The sequence below is a fragment of the Trachurus trachurus genome (genome assembly GCF_905171665.1).
Source record: "Trachurus trachurus genome assembly, chromosome: 22".
In the NCBI taxonomy this organism is placed as follows: domain Eukaryota; kingdom Metazoa; phylum Chordata; class Actinopteri; order Carangiformes; family Carangidae; genus Trachurus; species Trachurus trachurus.
Window position 1 is genome coordinate 163526 of NC_139907.1, and position 17181 is coordinate 180706.

The following is a 17181-nucleotide window of genomic DNA, read 5'->3' on the forward strand; positions in this document are numbered from 1 at the left end:
TACAGCTGGACTTATGACTTAAAACCACCTCCCCATTAAAAGCCTGCCTCCATTCACTCTCATTATCTGTCGTGCTGTGGGTTTCCTGTACAAACATTATGTTGATCTTCTTAATATCCATGAGTTTAAACAGAGCAGCTCTTTTAAAATCAGCTCTTGCTCCATTTAGATTTAAACTTCCCAGATTAAAATCACACATGGATAAAAAGAAGAAAATAACTAGAGCTGGGCATAGATTAATTTTTTTAATCTAGATTAATCTCACTGCAATCTTGGAGTTAATCTAGATTAATCTAGATTAAAATGGCTCATTTGAATTCTGATGAAGGCATTCAAAATATGTGTGCGCTACTTAAATAATGACCAGAAGTAAGTCCTTGAGAACGGGTTTCTCAGGCCAGATGGTCCATTAGACCAGAAGCCCATCTCCTGTTTGGAAAATGCATCAAAAACTGCTTGATAAAGTTATTGGTAATGAAATATGAAATAATGTTCGGTAAAATGTACTTGTGTTATGTAATTGTTTATTCAGATAAACACAAAATAACCAGTAGGCAATTTAACCAGTACAGGCAATTTGAACAACCCCCATTTCTGGGATAATATGACATTAATTGAACAACTGTAGGCCTACATGAGAGGTCATAAAGAACTGTTCAGTAACTTTGTGACATGGCTTGAGTCAATCAGTCCAACCTCTACTTCTCCTTCTTCCACCAGTCACTCAGACAGACGAGCTTGTTCACATTTTCTGGTGACAAACTAGATCGCCTCTTCTGTACAATATGGCCTGCTAACGAGAAAAGTCTCTCGCATGGGACTGTAGAGGCAGGAGTCCCCAAGTACTTCTGGGCAATGTGGGCAATCTTACCATAGACAGCAGTGTGCTCTGACCACCACTTCAGTGGACACTGATCCAAGCTAGCACTGGGCTCTACCTTGTACCTCTCCACAGTATTGTCTACTGGTGTCTCCTCTTCTGACTCTGACTCTGATCCCATCAGTAGCAAGGCTGTTTTCTTCTTAGGTGGCTCCGGGTTCTCCTCCCTGGGCAGCTGCAGAGCAGATTCTTCTCCCCTCACCAACTCACTCAGCTTTCCCCACACTGACTCCCTCTCTGCTCTGGGCAGGCACTTGAGGTCCTTAAATCGTGGATCTAAAGCAGTAGCCACCTTTGATAAAAATAATAAAAAAAAGAAAATATTATGAAAATTTAACTTTTCAAGTCCAACCTCCATATTTTTTCATGACTCATTCATCTATTCATTGACCAATCTACTGGCTTAAAAAGTCTACTGGTCAGACAATACAGTCATCTTCTGGTCAGTCTGACATACCTTCAGCCATTCCAAGTTTGTTTTCTCCCTCCGCTGGTTGAGGTCCTTGGTGAAGGCAGCCTTGAATCGCACAATGTAGGCAGGATCCTCATCTGCGATCTTCATCGCTTGCTGAAGGTGGCACAGGGCAGGGTGAACCACGGAGCAGGATACATATTTTTCCCCACCAAGGAGCTCAGTGATATACCTTCACACACACAAACAAAATGGCTAATTAATTTAACTTGGATAAGTGAGTTATAAAATAACTTGTATACCAATTCATGAACACGCTTTCTTTACCTGCATGGCTCTAGCAGTTCCTCAAGCTTTGCCAACTTCTCATATTCAGCATTTGTTGGGAGGGTGAGTTTGTGCTTCTGCTGGGACAGCGTTGCATGCACTGCGTCTCTGTTGCGCCTCAAGCGCTGGATCATGGCGAGGGTAGAATTCCAACGTGTAGGCACGTCTTGCACGAGTGACTCCTGGGCTTGTTCAAGGGAGGCTTGCTGGGCATTCAGCTCGTCTGAGTTGGCCGGACTGTGTTTGAAATGTCCAACCACTTTACGGCACTTGGCCAGTACACCATCAAAACCTCCACCACGAAGTGACATTACAATGGCCCTCTGTACAAGATGCGCAATGCAGGGCAAATGCTCGAATGGCAGTATCCTCCCTGCTGCTATCATGTTGGGAGCGCTGTCTGTTCCAATAGTGGTGATTTTGTCAGCTATAGCCCACTGATTAGCGACGTCGAGAAACTGCCTGGCACATGCTTCTGCTAAGTGGCGCTCCTCTGTTTTCATCACACCTAACATTAGGAGTAGGACAGAAAAAGTATATCAGAGTAAGATTGCTAGTAGTAGTAGGCAACTATCAGCAACTAATCAGCAAAACGTTGATAACGTTAGCTAAAGCTATACCGCGTGAAGTTAGTTTCAGGTTGGATATTCATTCAGACAGTTGTCGGACGCGACGGTTGGATATCCAACCTGAAACCAACTTCACCGTGGTAAATTACATAGACCGTTATAAAACAAAAAATGACAATAAATTACATAACGTAACGTTACCTAGGGCGAAAGAGTGAAGCTCCCAGCTGGCATCGATGAGGTGTACAGTAACACCAAGGTAGTTTTCATTGTTAACAGACGACCAATGATCCCCAGTCAGTGCCACACAAGTTGCCCCAGCCAACTTCTCCTCTTTCGCCGCTTTCTCTGCGGCGTGCTGTTCATTGATTCTCCGTACGATGGTTCGCCTCGCAGGAAGTTTATAAGATGGGTCACCTGTGGCCGCCTGGAGAAGAAGCTCCAGCCCCTCATCTTCAACCACACTGATAGGCCGGCAGTTGAGGGCAATCCACTGAGCTAAGAGGCCCGTTAGTTTAGCTGACAGAGCTGTGCTGACGGGCTTGCCTCGGTTGCATTCAAACATTGTAGTCTGACGAACACGACTTTTCTCGGCTTCAGTGCTTGCTCCGGCACCTTCCACATCAGCAAAGGGATGCTTTGCGTTTAGGTGGTACTTCAGACTTGACGAACTTCTACAGTAAACTAACTCGGCGTTGCACAAAGTGCATACAACCCTAGTTTTATCGAGGTTTCCATTGGGAAGCTTCTTGAAAATAAATTTCCCCTGAAGCAACCCGGCGGGCTTCGCAGCAGCGGCCATGTCAGCTGACGTTTGATGCACACGGTTCGGACTCAGTGGCAGATTTTAAATCTCATCATCTTGGCTGCTTAGATGGCCTTTAACTCTAAGAATGTGCTTCTTTAACCTGTAAATCTCCTGATCAGAGAGCACATCGTCTGCCATCCCAGATCTCCTAGTAGTGAGAGGTTTAGCTGATCTCAGGAACTGTCTCAGATCGGGGAAATGATCCTCCATTGCAATGAGCCTCTGACCTTTAGTTCGCTCTAAGAACTTTTTTATTTCATTAGGAGTATAGAGACTATGTGACTCCTGTGACAAGATAAAATCACTGTCTCCATCCTGACTACCTGTCACTCTCCTGCTCACTTTAGTGTTGCTGCTCCCTAAACCACTGCTCTTCCTTTTCTGTGAGACTCTAAAGTCGTCATCACTGACCATCTCCTCCTCCAATACGGCATTGGCAATCTCTGCTGTCACGTGATCATTGTTTACACTTTTCCCCTCTCCAGACCCACTGGCTTCATCCCGCTCTTGAGCTCTCTCAGTGCCTGTCATCTCAAAACAAATGAGGGGGGCTTCCCCCGGGTCACTCACCTCCAGGCTTACAGCCTCCTGCGACCGGAGAGGCTCCAGACCAGCAGCTGACAGAATCCCACCAGCAGCGACCTCCGGCCGAACGCTCCGCGGCGGCTCCCCGCCAATGTCGCCCTCGGGCCGGGCTAGCTGCGGTGGTTCCCCGCCAGCGGTGCCCCCAGACGCGGCCAGCTGCGGCGGCTCCCCGCCGGCAGCAGCCTCGGACCGGGCGGACCGCGGCGGCTTCCCACCGGCAGCAGCATCGGACCGGGCCGGCTGCGGCGGCTCCCCGCCAGCAGCAGCCTCGGACCGACCGGCCTGCGGTGGTTCTCCAACAGCCTCCGCCCTAAACCGCGCACCCCGCGGCAGCTCCCCGCCCCGGGGTGCAGAAGTAGAGGCGGCGGCGGCGGCGGTGGCAGCCGCCAGCTGCCAGCTGCCTTGTCCCCCCCCTCTCCGGACAGGACCGGATAAGATGACCCTCCACTCCACAACCGAAACATTTCATTGTCTCTGACGTTGCGAAAACCATGTAGTTGTAACCATCAACTTTAAAAGAAAACGACAGGTTGAGGTCATGAGCGGGATCCTTTAAAACCATGAACACCTGCCTACGGTGACTAACTACATGTTTCAGCCTGGCTGATTTACAGCCAAGCGACACCATCTTGATGGTTGAAACTAGCTGACCATAACGAGACAGTTCCTTAGTCAGATCCTCATTTTTAATAAACGGGGGAGCGTTGGAAATGACCACCTTGGCTGCCGGGCTAACGAGAGGGAGGACAGGAGTGAAAGTGCCCTGAATCACTACACCTTGCTCCACCACCTGGCTCACCTTAGCCGTAGCATCCAAAAAGATAACAATGGCCCCATTCATCCTGGAGGCCGACTTCACACACTCACAGCCCACCACCTCACCCACAGCCAGGCCGGCCTCCTCTACACTGCACGGCACTGAGGGCACCAGCTTAACGGCATGACGACGAGTTAAACGCTCGAAATCAGCCGCAGCAGCCCCAGACACCGGCATGGTGCCGGGTCAGTACACACGACACACACACACACACAAACTCTCTCCCACACACGCACGCATACACACCAAATTATATTACATTAATAATAAACAAAAGATAAACAAAAGCACATAAACAGAAGAATTAGCCAAAAGAAATTTCTACAAAATCCTCACACACACTCCAAACATTCCGCTCTCAGCTCCACACACACTCCGCCATCTCAGAGAGAGAGAGAGAGAGAGAGAGAGAGAGAGAGAGAGAGGGCCAGTCCCAATACACCCCCTAGCCCTACTTTTTAGCACTACCCCTACATTTTGCGCGTTCCCGCGAGAGTAGTGGTGTCCCAATTGCTCTTTGCATGTAGGGGTAGTGGGCATAACGAGGGGTAGGGGGTATGAATCTAGCCCTTCAGAGCGAGGGATTTCAGATGCTGACTCGCTCAGGTAGGGCCAGAGAAAATTTCCCAGACGGTGCTGTTCAGGAGGGGCGGGGGGGTTTACGTTATTAACACAATGGTGGCGACAACAAGAGCACATTTCTGGAGCGGCAAGGTGACTATTTTTTAGGTTTTAATAATTTTTTTTATGCAAGAAAGTAACTGAGATCGCCTGTGTGTGTGGTCGGTTTATCCAAATGACGGCTGTTTAGAAGTTTTCTCCGACGTGACTGGAGGAGTCAAGCTCCACCTGTGGAGCGATGACCAGGACATCACAGAGGCAGCAGCCGGTCTGCTAACGTGCTCTGTCGGACACTCTCGGTGGTCGATCCCGGGGGAGAAAACGGTCGTTAATTAACTTACCCGCAGGTTTTTAGAGGTTTACCAACGGCTGGTTAAATTCGTTTTAGGAGATATAAATGCTGGTCTCATTGATGAAATGTAATAATTGTGGCAGTAAATGAAAAATGATGCTTCATGTGTGACAGAGGAGCAGCGCAGCCTCGGGGCTCTGTATTTACAGAAATCACCACATTTACATCAATAAATTAATGTTTTACAACAATGAACCAATCAGTCTGCATTGCATTTTATTAAGTTATATAACATGGCAGCATTTTTAATTTGTCATGATGAATGACAAATAAAAAACAAACAATCGTTACCGTTAACTCCATGTTGCTGCTGGGTTTTTATGGTGCGATATGTGCAAACATAACTATGCAGTGACGTAGCAAGTGGTGTCCCAATCCCTAGGGAAGATTACAAGCCCTACCCCTTGTGGCTTCATTTCGAGGGTGAAGTGGTAGTGGATGAATTCTAGTGGTAGTGGATGAGGGCTAGTGGTTGTGAGTAGGGTGAACATTGGGATTGGGCCAAAGACTCCAGCTCCTTCTTCTCTGTGCTCAGTGTTCATCCAGACATACCAGCCTCCATGTGAACACAGTGATAAAACAGTGTGTGTGTGAGAGCCATGTAATGTCCATGTGTGCATGTGTAGCAGTTGTGAAACGGTTGCTTATAGGCTGAAGGATGACAACACCATGGATCTGAGTTGGTTCATTTATTCTGCAAAGGCAGCACAGGGGCAGAGTCAGGAAACACACAGCTGCAGGTAGAAACAGTCTGCCTCCACAACAAGAGCAGCCAGAGTTTGTTCCTCTTTTGCTGCTCTTTACTGTATTGTATGTCACAATAAAAAATAAAGGAATAAAAAATAAATGGATAAATAAATAGTAATAATAATTTTAGAGAAAAGATACTCTCCTGAATAGAAACAGAAATAATCACATGAAATTAACATGTCTATAACCCACTTGTAAATAATAATCATTAGAAAAACAGAATAAAAATCACCATGAAATTATCAAATAAAAATATTCCATACTTTTCCTCCACACAAGGACAATAATAAAAAGTGAAATAATGTGTGCTCTAGTGACGTTTTTACAGCTCTGACCAGACTCAACTCTCATATATTTACCACAAACACATCTCAGAAATCACATTTCAAAGCATTTTTCAGACAAAAGGCACCTGCAAAGGCAGCACAGGGGCAGAGTCAGGAAACACACAGCTGCAGGTAGAAACAGTCTGCCTCCTACGACAGGCCACAAAACACACACACGGCAGACGTCACGTTAAACCCAAACTACAGCCGCTTTTTCACCGTAAAACACAATTAAAAACACGGCAACACATTAATAAAAGCTGTCGTTACTTTAGCGCACAGTTTCAACCGCATTACATGACAGTTTAAGTGCATATTTTACAGAGTAACGTGAGAGCTTCACGACACGTCTTACCACAACAAGAGCAGCCAGAGTTTTGCCGGGAGTTTGGTCCGACGTCGCCCACGTCCCCCTTAGTGTGTTACCCCAATATCGCTCCCCCTTGCTACAGGTGAAGATGGAACTTAGAAATAGAAGTGATATAAAACAAAGCAGGAAATTCTAACTTGTTTTAGATAGTGTTAGCATCGAGCAGGTTTTGAGAATGTTCACCATAATGAATGATAAAAATAAAGAAATAATGACTATAATGAATGATCAGATGAATAAAACAAAGTAAAGATTGACCCAGCTACACATGCTGACAGAGAAGGTGCTGCTCTGACCCCCCTCCTCCTTTCAGGGTGGAGCCTGCTGGAGTCCCATGGTTGACACCAGGTCTGAGGAAGTGTAAGTCTGTTTTTACTTTGATTCATGGAAACAAAGCAGCACATTCAACCATCTTCACACTGTCACATCACTGACCTCATGAGTCTTCATCAAACTGTCAATAACTGATCACATGATCAATAACTGCAGCTGTGTCTTGTTCTCTCCATCAGATTCCTGTCCACTCACAATCGACACAAACACAGTGAACACAAAGATCAAACTGTCTGACAACAACAGGAAGGCGACATGTGTGGAGGAGGATCAGTCATATCCTGATCATCCAGACAGATTTGACCTGTGGCCTCAGCTGCTGTGTTCAACTGGTCTGACTGGTCGCTGCTACTGGGAGGTCGAGTGGAGAGGAAACGTTGATATATCAGTGAGTTACAGAGGAATCAGAAGGAAAGGAGACAGTAGAGACTGTGGGTTTGGAGGGAACGATCAGTCCTGGAGTCTGTACTGCTCTGATGATGGTTACAGAGTCAGGCACAATAACAGAGGGACAGACATCACCTCCTCCTCCTCCTCCTCCTCCTCCTCCTCCTCCTCCTCCTCCTCCTCCTCCTCCTCCTCCTCTGTCTCTACCAGAGTAGCAGTGTATGTGGACTGTCCTGCTGGCTCTCTGTCCTTCTACAGAGTCTCCTCTGACTCACTGATCCACCTCTACACCTTCAACACCACCTTCACTCAACCTCTGTATCCTGGGTTTGGACTCTGGATCGGTTCTTCAGTGAGTCTGTGTTGAGTGAAGCAGAGTCTCCTCCTGTCACAGAAACCTTCTCACTGTTGAACAGTTCAGTCTCTACATGTCTGTCTCTGTCTCTCACTCACGTTTTTTATATTTATAGATTAAATCAGTGATTTAATGATTCTTGTAAACTTCTTCATCAAGACATTTATTATTATTATTAAGTCAAAATAACAAAAAACAAAACGTGACTTTTTCTTTGGTAAGACTGAGTGAGGATGACTGAGCTGAATAAGTTTAGACTAAAGTCAATCAGAACATGAAACTATTTAGTTTACAATGAACTCAGATGATGTATTATTTGAAAGGTGACACCCTGATTATACCTTGTCTTTTGTCCTTTTTCACTTTATTCATTTATTTGTTTATTCAGTGTCAGTGAAGTGAGAGAGTTTGATAACAAATTTAAAAACAATCAATAATAGAAGTAATAAAAAGAAGTAAAAATCCTGTAATTAATAATTGCTGTGTTTTCTTACAGTTTCTGTGGATCAAAAGTTAACATTGTTAACTACTAACATTATTTTTCTCTAGTGGATCAAACTAATGACAGGACATCATTTCTACATGAGACAGTTTGTAGTTCACCTGCACAAAAAACGTGTGAACTTCCCATTCAAGTGATTATGAATAGAAATGTAGCTTTATATGCAACTCCTATTTTAATAAGTCTTTAAACTCAGGTTTAAATCAGCTTCTTTCCACCAGATGGAGCCAAACCAACAGCAGCAGGACAGAGGGAGGTGTGGTTGGTTAATGTCAGAGAGAAACTCAAACATTAACTGGTTTGAGTGGAAAACTCCCAAACTCAGGTTCTTTATCATCACAGATGAACATCAGTCAGGAGGATCAGTGACATCACATCCAGCTGCTCCAGATGTTTGTCACCATAAAAAAACCACTTCAGCTCAGACACATAAACCTGTTGGATTCACATGAACTGAACTGAAGTGTGACACGTTCACCTGCAGCTCAACGCTCACCTGTTCAGACTGGACTCTTTGTTTGTTGTTACAACCTGCAGGTGTGTGTGTAAATAAATGTGTAGATTTCTATGAATGAGTGTGTTCACTGAGTTTAAAGATGTTATGATGAACTGTGTTTCCTCAATCGTATTTATATGAGTTTATTCCTGATAAACACACATACCCACATGCACGCACACACACACACACACACACACACACACACACACACACACACACACACACACACACACACACACACACATACATACACACACACACACATGACGTAATGCTTGTTTTGACAAACTTGAGATCTACTTTAGCCTATTTTAAATCATTTGTGGCTGGAATTAGCCTGGTCGCGCCCACACTAGTGACGTCACGCCTCGCAAAAGCGCTGCTGACTGCTAGTCTGGCCAACCGTGCTATTAACTCGATTTCTGTCTCCCGAATTTTCGGGAACTCCACCCTCTTTTTCGAGAGCCAATCAACGTCGAGCCTCTCCAACGGCTCTGGGTAGAGGCGTGTTGCAGTAGAGCAGCGACCGGAACCTCATTGTAAACAGCAGCATGGAGCAGCGGACAAGAGCGGTGTGATTGGTTTAAGCTTCGACACCGCCTATTCTGGCTTCGACCAATAGCAGACTGAGGCATTTGAGGGGGGCGGGTAAACCAGGTTTGAAGGATGCGCTTTGAGAAATGGATTCTCTTAACGTCTTGGCCAGACCCAATGCTGAGTATCAACATTGGAAAGTCGTGCCAACCAGGCTAGGCTGGAATAGCTTTTCCCTGACATGCAGTTTAAAGGTGCATGACACCACTTAGGTAGTAGATTAAAAAAAAAGGAAATTGCACTTTTAATGGACACCTTAATTCTCCAGACTTATACCCTCCTATCCCAGGTAAGGGTTTGCCAAACTCAACCTTCAGGGTGTGAACCCATCTTTTACAAGTTCCACACTGAATCTACATGGAGATAAATATGTTACACGTTTTTACAATTTGGCATCGTAGTGAATAAAAGAAGACTCAAATTTTGGACGAGCAGGGACTATGAGGCACTGATATTAAAGTTATTTCTCTTGCATGAGATACTGAGTTAATATCAGAATAATGAACCTGTCACTGATAGATGTGACTCATTTTCATTAAAAACAAATACAGTATCACTTACACAAACCATGAACCACACCTAAATGCTACCTGAGTAGATTTATACTCCACACAAACCTCCAGTGCACATTTCTTATGATTACAAATCCAATGGCTCGATCATTGTATCAAATTTGACCTGAACAAAATGAGTGACAGTGGAAAAAGAATGTATTTTTCTATGATATACAAAAGCAAGATAAATGTACATGGTATACGTTGTATAATTTCCTTTTAATAACGTAAAACAAGGCAAGGCAAGGCAAGGCAAGGCAATTTTATTTGTATAGCCCGTTTTTACAAACAGTTTGTCTCAAAGGGCTTTACATGGCATCGTAACAACATCCTCTGTCCTTAGACCCTCACATCGACTGAGGAAAAACTCCATGGAAAACCCTTTTAACAGGGAAAACCAGGAGAAAGCTCAGGGTGAGCAACAGAGGAGGGATCCCTCACCCAGGACGGACAGACGTGCAATAGATGTTGTTACAGACAAGAAACAGTTTACAGTTTGTCACAGAATGTGCGAAATATGGAAATGTTAGCAGGGGTTGATGAGGGCAGTCTCTGTTGGGGGGGGGGGGGGGGGAGAGCCGGTCAGCTCGATGGGAGGACTGGGTGGTAGACTGGACCATGGGAAGGGAGGGGAGGCCGGTCTAACAGCAGGGGAAGGGGTGGGAGGGGGGCGATGCAGGCGGCGGCTGGTGCAGAGAGATGGAGCTCCGGTGGATCTGCGGAAACACCGAGAGAGTGGAGACACCAAGGCCAAACTACAAAGTACAACAGAAAATGACAGTTCAAAAATATACTGAGGAGAGGAGAGGAGAGGAGAGGAGAGGAGAGGAGAGGAGAGAAGGAGAGAGGAGAGGAGAGGAGAGGAGAGCAGAGACGGTCCTGGCTAGTTTTACGCCCTGGGCGAAACCATCCCTTGGTGACCCCCCCCCCCCAAAAAAAAAAAAAAAAAAAACCTACCAACGAACAAACACAAGAATATATTATAATCAGTGTTGGGGGGGGGGTTCTTTTAAAATGTAATCCCCTACAGATTACTGATTACATGTCCCAAAATATGTAATCTGTAATGCATTTCGATTATTCAAGTAAAGTAATACTAATAGTAGCCTAATTTCTGGATTACTTTTATCGTATTTCAAAATCACCTGCCTGAGCGCCTTTAACACTTAATTTGATCTTACACATGATCTTATAGGCTACCGTGGTTCCTTTAAATTAAATCATCAATAAATGTGTTGTCAAACCACAGTTTAAACTGTTATGACCTTAGTCTCATGACCTTAGTCTCTATTAGTCTCATGACCTTAGTCTCATGTCCTTAGTCTCATGACCTTAGTCTCATGACCTTAGTCTCTATTAGTCTCATGACCTTAGTCTCATGACCTTAGTCTCATGACCTTAGTCTCATGACCTTAGTCTCTATTAGTCTCATGACCTTAGTCTCATGACCTTAGTCTCATGACCTTAGTCTCTATTAGTCTCATGTCCTTAGTCTCATGTCCTTAGTCTCATGACCTTAGTCTCATGACCTTAGTCTCTATTAGTCTCATGACCTTAGTCTCATGACCTTAGTCTCATGACCTTAGTCTCATGACCTTAGTCTCTATTAGTCTCATGACCTTAGTCTCATGACCTTAGTCTCATGACCTTAGTCTCTATTAGTCTCATGACCTTAGTCTCATGTCCTTAGTCTCATGACCTTAGTCTCATGACCTTAGTCTCTATTAGTCTCATGACCTTAGTCTCATGACCTTAGTCTCATGACCTTAGTCTCATGACCTTAGTCTCTATTAGTCTCATGACCTTAGTCTCATGACCTTAGTCTCATGACCTTAGTCTCTATTAGTCTCATGTCCTTAGTCTCATGTCCTTAGTCTCATGACCTTAGTCTCATGACCTTAGTCTCATGTCCTTAGTCTCATGTCCTTAGTCTCTATTAGTCTCATGACCTTAGTCTCATGACCTTAGTCTCATGACCTTAGTCTCATGACCTTAGTCTCATGACCTTAGTCTCATGACCTTAGTCTCATGACCTTAGTCTCATGACCTTAGTCTCATGTCCTTAGTCTCTATTAGTCTCATGACCTTAGTCTCATGACCTTAGTCTCATGACCTTAGTCTCATGTCCTTAGTCTCTATTAGTCTCATGTCCTTAGTCTCATGACCTTAGTCTCATGACCTTAGTCTCATGTCCTTAGTCTCTATTAGTCTCATGACCTTAGTCTCATGACCTTAGTCTCATGACCTTAGTCTCATGACCTTAGTCTCATGTCCTTAGTCTCATGACCTTAGTCTCATGTCCTTAGTCTCATGTCCTTAGTCTCATGTCCTTAGTCTCATGACCTTAGTCTCATGTCCTTAGTCTCATGACCTTAGTCTCATGACCTTAGTCTCATGACCTTAGTCTCTATTAGTCTCATGACCTTAGTCTCATGACCTTAGTCTCATGACCTTAGTCTCTATTAGTCTCATGTCCTTAGTCTCATGTCCTTAGTCTCATGACCTTAGTCTCATGTCCTTAGTCTCATGACCTTAGTCTCATGACCTTAGTCTCATGACCTTAGTCTCATGACCTTAGTCTCATGTCCTTAGTCTCATGTCCTTAGTCTCTATTAGTCTCATGACCTTAGTCTCATGACCTTAGTCTCATGACCTTAGTCTCATGTCCTTAGTCTCTATTAGTCTCATGACCTTAGTCTCATGACCTTAGTCTCATGTCCTTAGTCTCATGACCTTAGTCTCATGACCTTAGTCTCATGACCTTAGTCTCATGACCTTAGTCTCATGTCCTTAGTCTCATGTCCTTAGTCTCATGACCTTAGTCTCATGACCTTAGTCTCATGACCTTAGTCTCATGACCTTAGTCTCATGACCTTAGTCTCATGACCTTAGTCTCATGACCTTAGTCTCATGACCTTAGTCTCATGACCTTAGTCTCATGACCTTAGTCTCATGACCTTAGTCTCATGACCTTAGTCTCATGTCCTTAGTCTCATGACCTTAGTCTCATGACCTTAGTCTCATGACCTTAGTCTCATGACCTTAGTCTCATGACCTTAGTCTCATGACCTTAGTCTCATGACCTTAGTCTCATGTCCTTAGTCTCTATTAGTCTCATGACCTTAGTCTCATGACCTTAGTCTCATGACCTTAGTCTCATGTCCTTAGTCTCTATTAGTCTCATGTCCTTAGTCTCATGACCTTAGTCTCATGTCCTTAGTCTCATGACCTTAGTCTCATGTCCTTAGTCTCATGACCTTAGTCTCATGACCTTAGTCTCATGACCTTAGTCTCATGTCCTTAGTCTCATGACCTTAGTCTCATGTCCTTAGTCTCATGACCTTAGTCTCATGACCTTAGTCTCATGACCTTAGTCTCTATTAGTCTCATGACCTTAGTCTCATGACCTTAGTCTCATGACCTTAGTCTCTATTAGTCTCATGTCCTTAGTCTCATGACCTTAGTCTCATGACCTTAGTCTCATGTCCTTAGTCTCTATTAGTCTCATGACCTTAGTCTCATGACCTTAGTCTCATGACCTTAGTCTCATGACCTTAGTCTCATGTCCTTAGTCTCTATTAGTCTCATGACCTTAGTCTCATGACCTTAGTCTCATGTCCTTAGTCTCATGTCCTTAGTCTCATGTCCTTAGTCTCATGACCTTAGTCTCATGTCCTTAGTCTCATGACCTTAGTCTCATGACCTTAGTCTCATGACCTTAGTCTCTATTAGTCTCATGACCTTAGTCTCATGACCTTAGTCTCATGACCTTAGTCTCTATTAGTCTCATGTCCTTAGTCTCATGTCCTTAGTCTCATGACCTTAGTCTCATGACCTTAGTCTCATGACCTTAGTCTCATGACCTTAGTCTCATGACCTTAGTCTCATGACCTTAGTCTCATGACCTTGAGGAATTAGGCTACTTCTGCCTCTCTCACCATGGTGGCGTAGAGGAGCATGTTGACTTGAACTTCCCCGCTTTCTTTGTCCAACTTTGACGCCACCTGAAAGCGGTTGAAGCGCCGGTGCCACATTGGCCATTCAAGTCAAAATATTTTGGAGGTCCCAGCTTCACCATTCCTTACTTTGTGAGCATGAAGTGGGCCGCTTCTGACACCATGTTGTCATGCACATACGTTTAAAAGGAGAAACTTGACCGTGTTTTACTGCAGAATGAGCTGCTAAACTCACGTTATTTAGCCACAGCTAACAGAATGTACACGCTTCTTACTGCTAAGAATAACCACACTAATGACATCATTCAGCTGTGACTATGGCAACCTGTAGTTACTTGTCACAAAAGGAAGAAAGGGGGAAAGAGGGGAACCGGGGCTATTACATGGTTCAGGGTTACCTGAGCCAGTCCTAACTAAAAGTCTGTTATAGAGTAGCCTGGAGCCAGGAGCCTGGTAAAGCCTCCCAGTATGTTTTTAGAAAATACTGGGAGTCACTATCAGACTTATTGGGAGCGAAATGTTCTAGCAGGATGATAAGGAACTATCAGGTCTTTCAGATAAGATTATCTTTATTAGAGATTTACAACTGCTTTATATCATTAAACATTAAACAGGCCACAGCAGAGTTCCTCGCCTGTTTAGTTGAAATGGAGCAAAGAGCAGCAGATTAATTGCTCCAGGTAAGATGACAGCGTCACGTCCAACAGGTGAGTCACAGTTTAAAGTTTCAAAGTTGAACTTTGAACCAACAGTTGTGTCGCAGCTTTATTTTCTCCCGTGAAGGTAACGTGAACAGTTTTAATGTTTTGCTTGTTAACAGCTGTCATTACCTGACTTCTTTCTTCTTCAGCTTATCGTTGTGTTGTTGCTGCTGTTGTTGTGTTATTGTAATGTTCCTGTAGCTGAGTCAGAGCTGTAACTGTAAAGTCTGGACCGACAGAACCGTGTCCTCCATGTTGTGTGGTTGTTGTCGGTAGAAGAGCACTTTGAGATCGTGCCGATGAAAAGTGCATTACAAATTAAATTTATTATTATTATTATTATTAAGAGCAGAAGCAGAGTCAGTGGATGGTCAGTAGTAGTTGAACACAGAGTGGTTCTTTGTGTGCAGCTCCACTTCCTGATGACTGGAGGCAGCTTTACCTGAATCAGCCTGTGGAGGAGGTGGAGATGAGCCGCTGCTCTCCCGCTGTCTGAGCCACTAAACGCGGCCTGAGCTCGTCTGGACAGCCGCTGGAGAACAGCTGGGACTTTGTCTGTGGTGAGTGGTCTGTCATCAGATTTACACTGCAGGACTGATGTGGACTCAGTGTGGCGGGCTGAGGGGCTCACAGGGTTTTTAAGGCTCTATGATGTTCAGAAAGACAGTGAACACTGCATCAAATGAGTCAGAGGCTCCTGGTTCAACAGCTACTACAGTCTATTGGTTAATATTAGTCTGATCAGTGCTGACTATACTGAATATTGAATGTTGTTGACTATCGCTGATCAATACCAATCACTTCAAGTAACTGAGTAGATTTACTGCAGTACAGTTGTGAGGTACTTGTACTTCCCTTGAGTATTTTCACAACACTCTGTGTTATTGATTAATGGATAAAAAGTATCAATATTGTTGTGAAGAACCTTTTAGAGCTGCAACAGTTGCTCAATCAACATTTTTCATGCTGAAATTTTAGGCTCAAAACTGAAGATTTCCTTGTTTTCTCTGTTTGATTTGACTGTAAACTGAATATTTTTGTCTCTTTGTTGCTGTGATGAAATAGACATGGCCTCAGACTGAGAGGAACTTGAATGCATCATTTGTCTGTATTTTCTGACGTTTGATGGAGCAGACGATGAATGGATGGACAGAGACAATAAGTGTCAGTGGCGCCTGGAGAGTTTTTTTCTCTATTTGAATTCCCAGTGTGAGTGAAATGAGTGAATGTTGTGATAGTGGAGCTGTGAGGTGAAATAAGTCTTGGCCCAGTTGTTGTGTGTGTAATAATCAGCTGTAGCTTGTTTGATCCTTCTCTTGACCCAGATGTCCTAGCCAACTATCGGCCTATATCCAACCTTCCTTACATCTCTAAGATCCTTGAGAAGATCGTCCTGGAGCAGCTACATGAACATCTGCACAGCAACGAGCTCTTTGAAGCTTTCCAATCTGGATTCAGAGAACACCATAGCACTGAAACAGCACTTGTCAAAGTCTCTAATGATCTTCTTATAGCTTCAGACAGAGGTCTCGTCTCTGTTCTTGTACTTTTGGACCTCAGTGCTGCATTCAACACCATCGACCACAGCATCCTGCTGCAGAGACTAGATCATGAAATTGGGATTAAAGGGCCCGCCCTGAAATGGTTTAAGTCATACTTATCTGACAGGTTTCAATTTGTTAATGTTAAAGGGATAGTTCAACATTTTGGCAAATTGGCCCATTGCCATAATCGCTATAGTCATAGCAGTAGGTTCATTACCTTTAATTGTAGGTGTAAGCTATTTTCAGTACGGCGGAGCGCAGCAGCTGGCTGCTCAGAGCTACGCTATGGAGGCTAATGGAATTTCTTGGTTTCCCTCATTAAACTCATCAAATTCAACATCCCAAAACCCTAACCCTCCTCTCCTCCTCTCCTCTCCTCTCCTCTCCTCTCCTCTCTTCTCCTCCCCTCTCCTCCTCTCCTCTCCTCTCCTCTCCTCTCCCCTCCTCCTCTCCTCTCCTCTCCTCTCCTCTCCTCTCCTCTCCTCTCCTCCTCTCCTCTCCTCTCCTCTCCCCTCCTCCTCTCCTCTCCTCTCCCCTCCTCCTCTCCTCTCCTCTCCTCTCCTCTCCTCTCCTCTCCTCTCCTCTCCTCTCCTCTCCTCTCCTCTCCTCTCCTCTCCCCTCCTCCTCTCCTCTCCTCTCCTCTCCTCTCCTCTCCTCTCCTCTCCCCTCCCCTCCTCCTCTCCTCTCCTCTCCTCTCCTCTTCTCTCCTCCTCTCCTCTCCTCTCCTCTCCTCTCCTCTCCTCTCCTCCTCTCCTCTCCCTGCCCCCCCCCCCCCTCCCCCCTCAGCAGAGACTGCCTTCATCAACTCCTGCTAACATTTCCATATTCCGCACATTCTGTGACAAACTGTAAACTGTTTTCTTGTCTGTAACAACATCTATTGCACGTCTGTCCGTCCTGGGTGAGGGATCCCTCCTCTGTTGCTCACCCTGAGGTTTC

At 44.7% G+C, this 17181-nt stretch overlaps 2 protein-coding genes across 2 annotated transcripts in view; both read left to right on the forward strand.

Moving 5' to 3' along the window:
• LOC311005450 (uncharacterized protein) overlaps window positions 1-7904 on the forward strand; it is a gene marked incomplete at both ends in the record, with an annotated part of 29130 nt that extends 21226 nt beyond the window's left edge. Inside the window, 2 exon segments of the mRNA XM_083997862.1 lie at window positions 7131-7177; window positions 7330-7904. Of these exon segments, the coding sequence (XP_083853988.1) occupies window positions 7131-7177; window positions 7330-7904 (622 nt within the window).
• Window positions 1-17181, forward strand: part of LOC311005879 (uncharacterized protein) — a gene marked incomplete at its 3' end in the record, with an annotated part of 73443 nt that overhangs the window by 24558 nt on the left and 31704 nt on the right.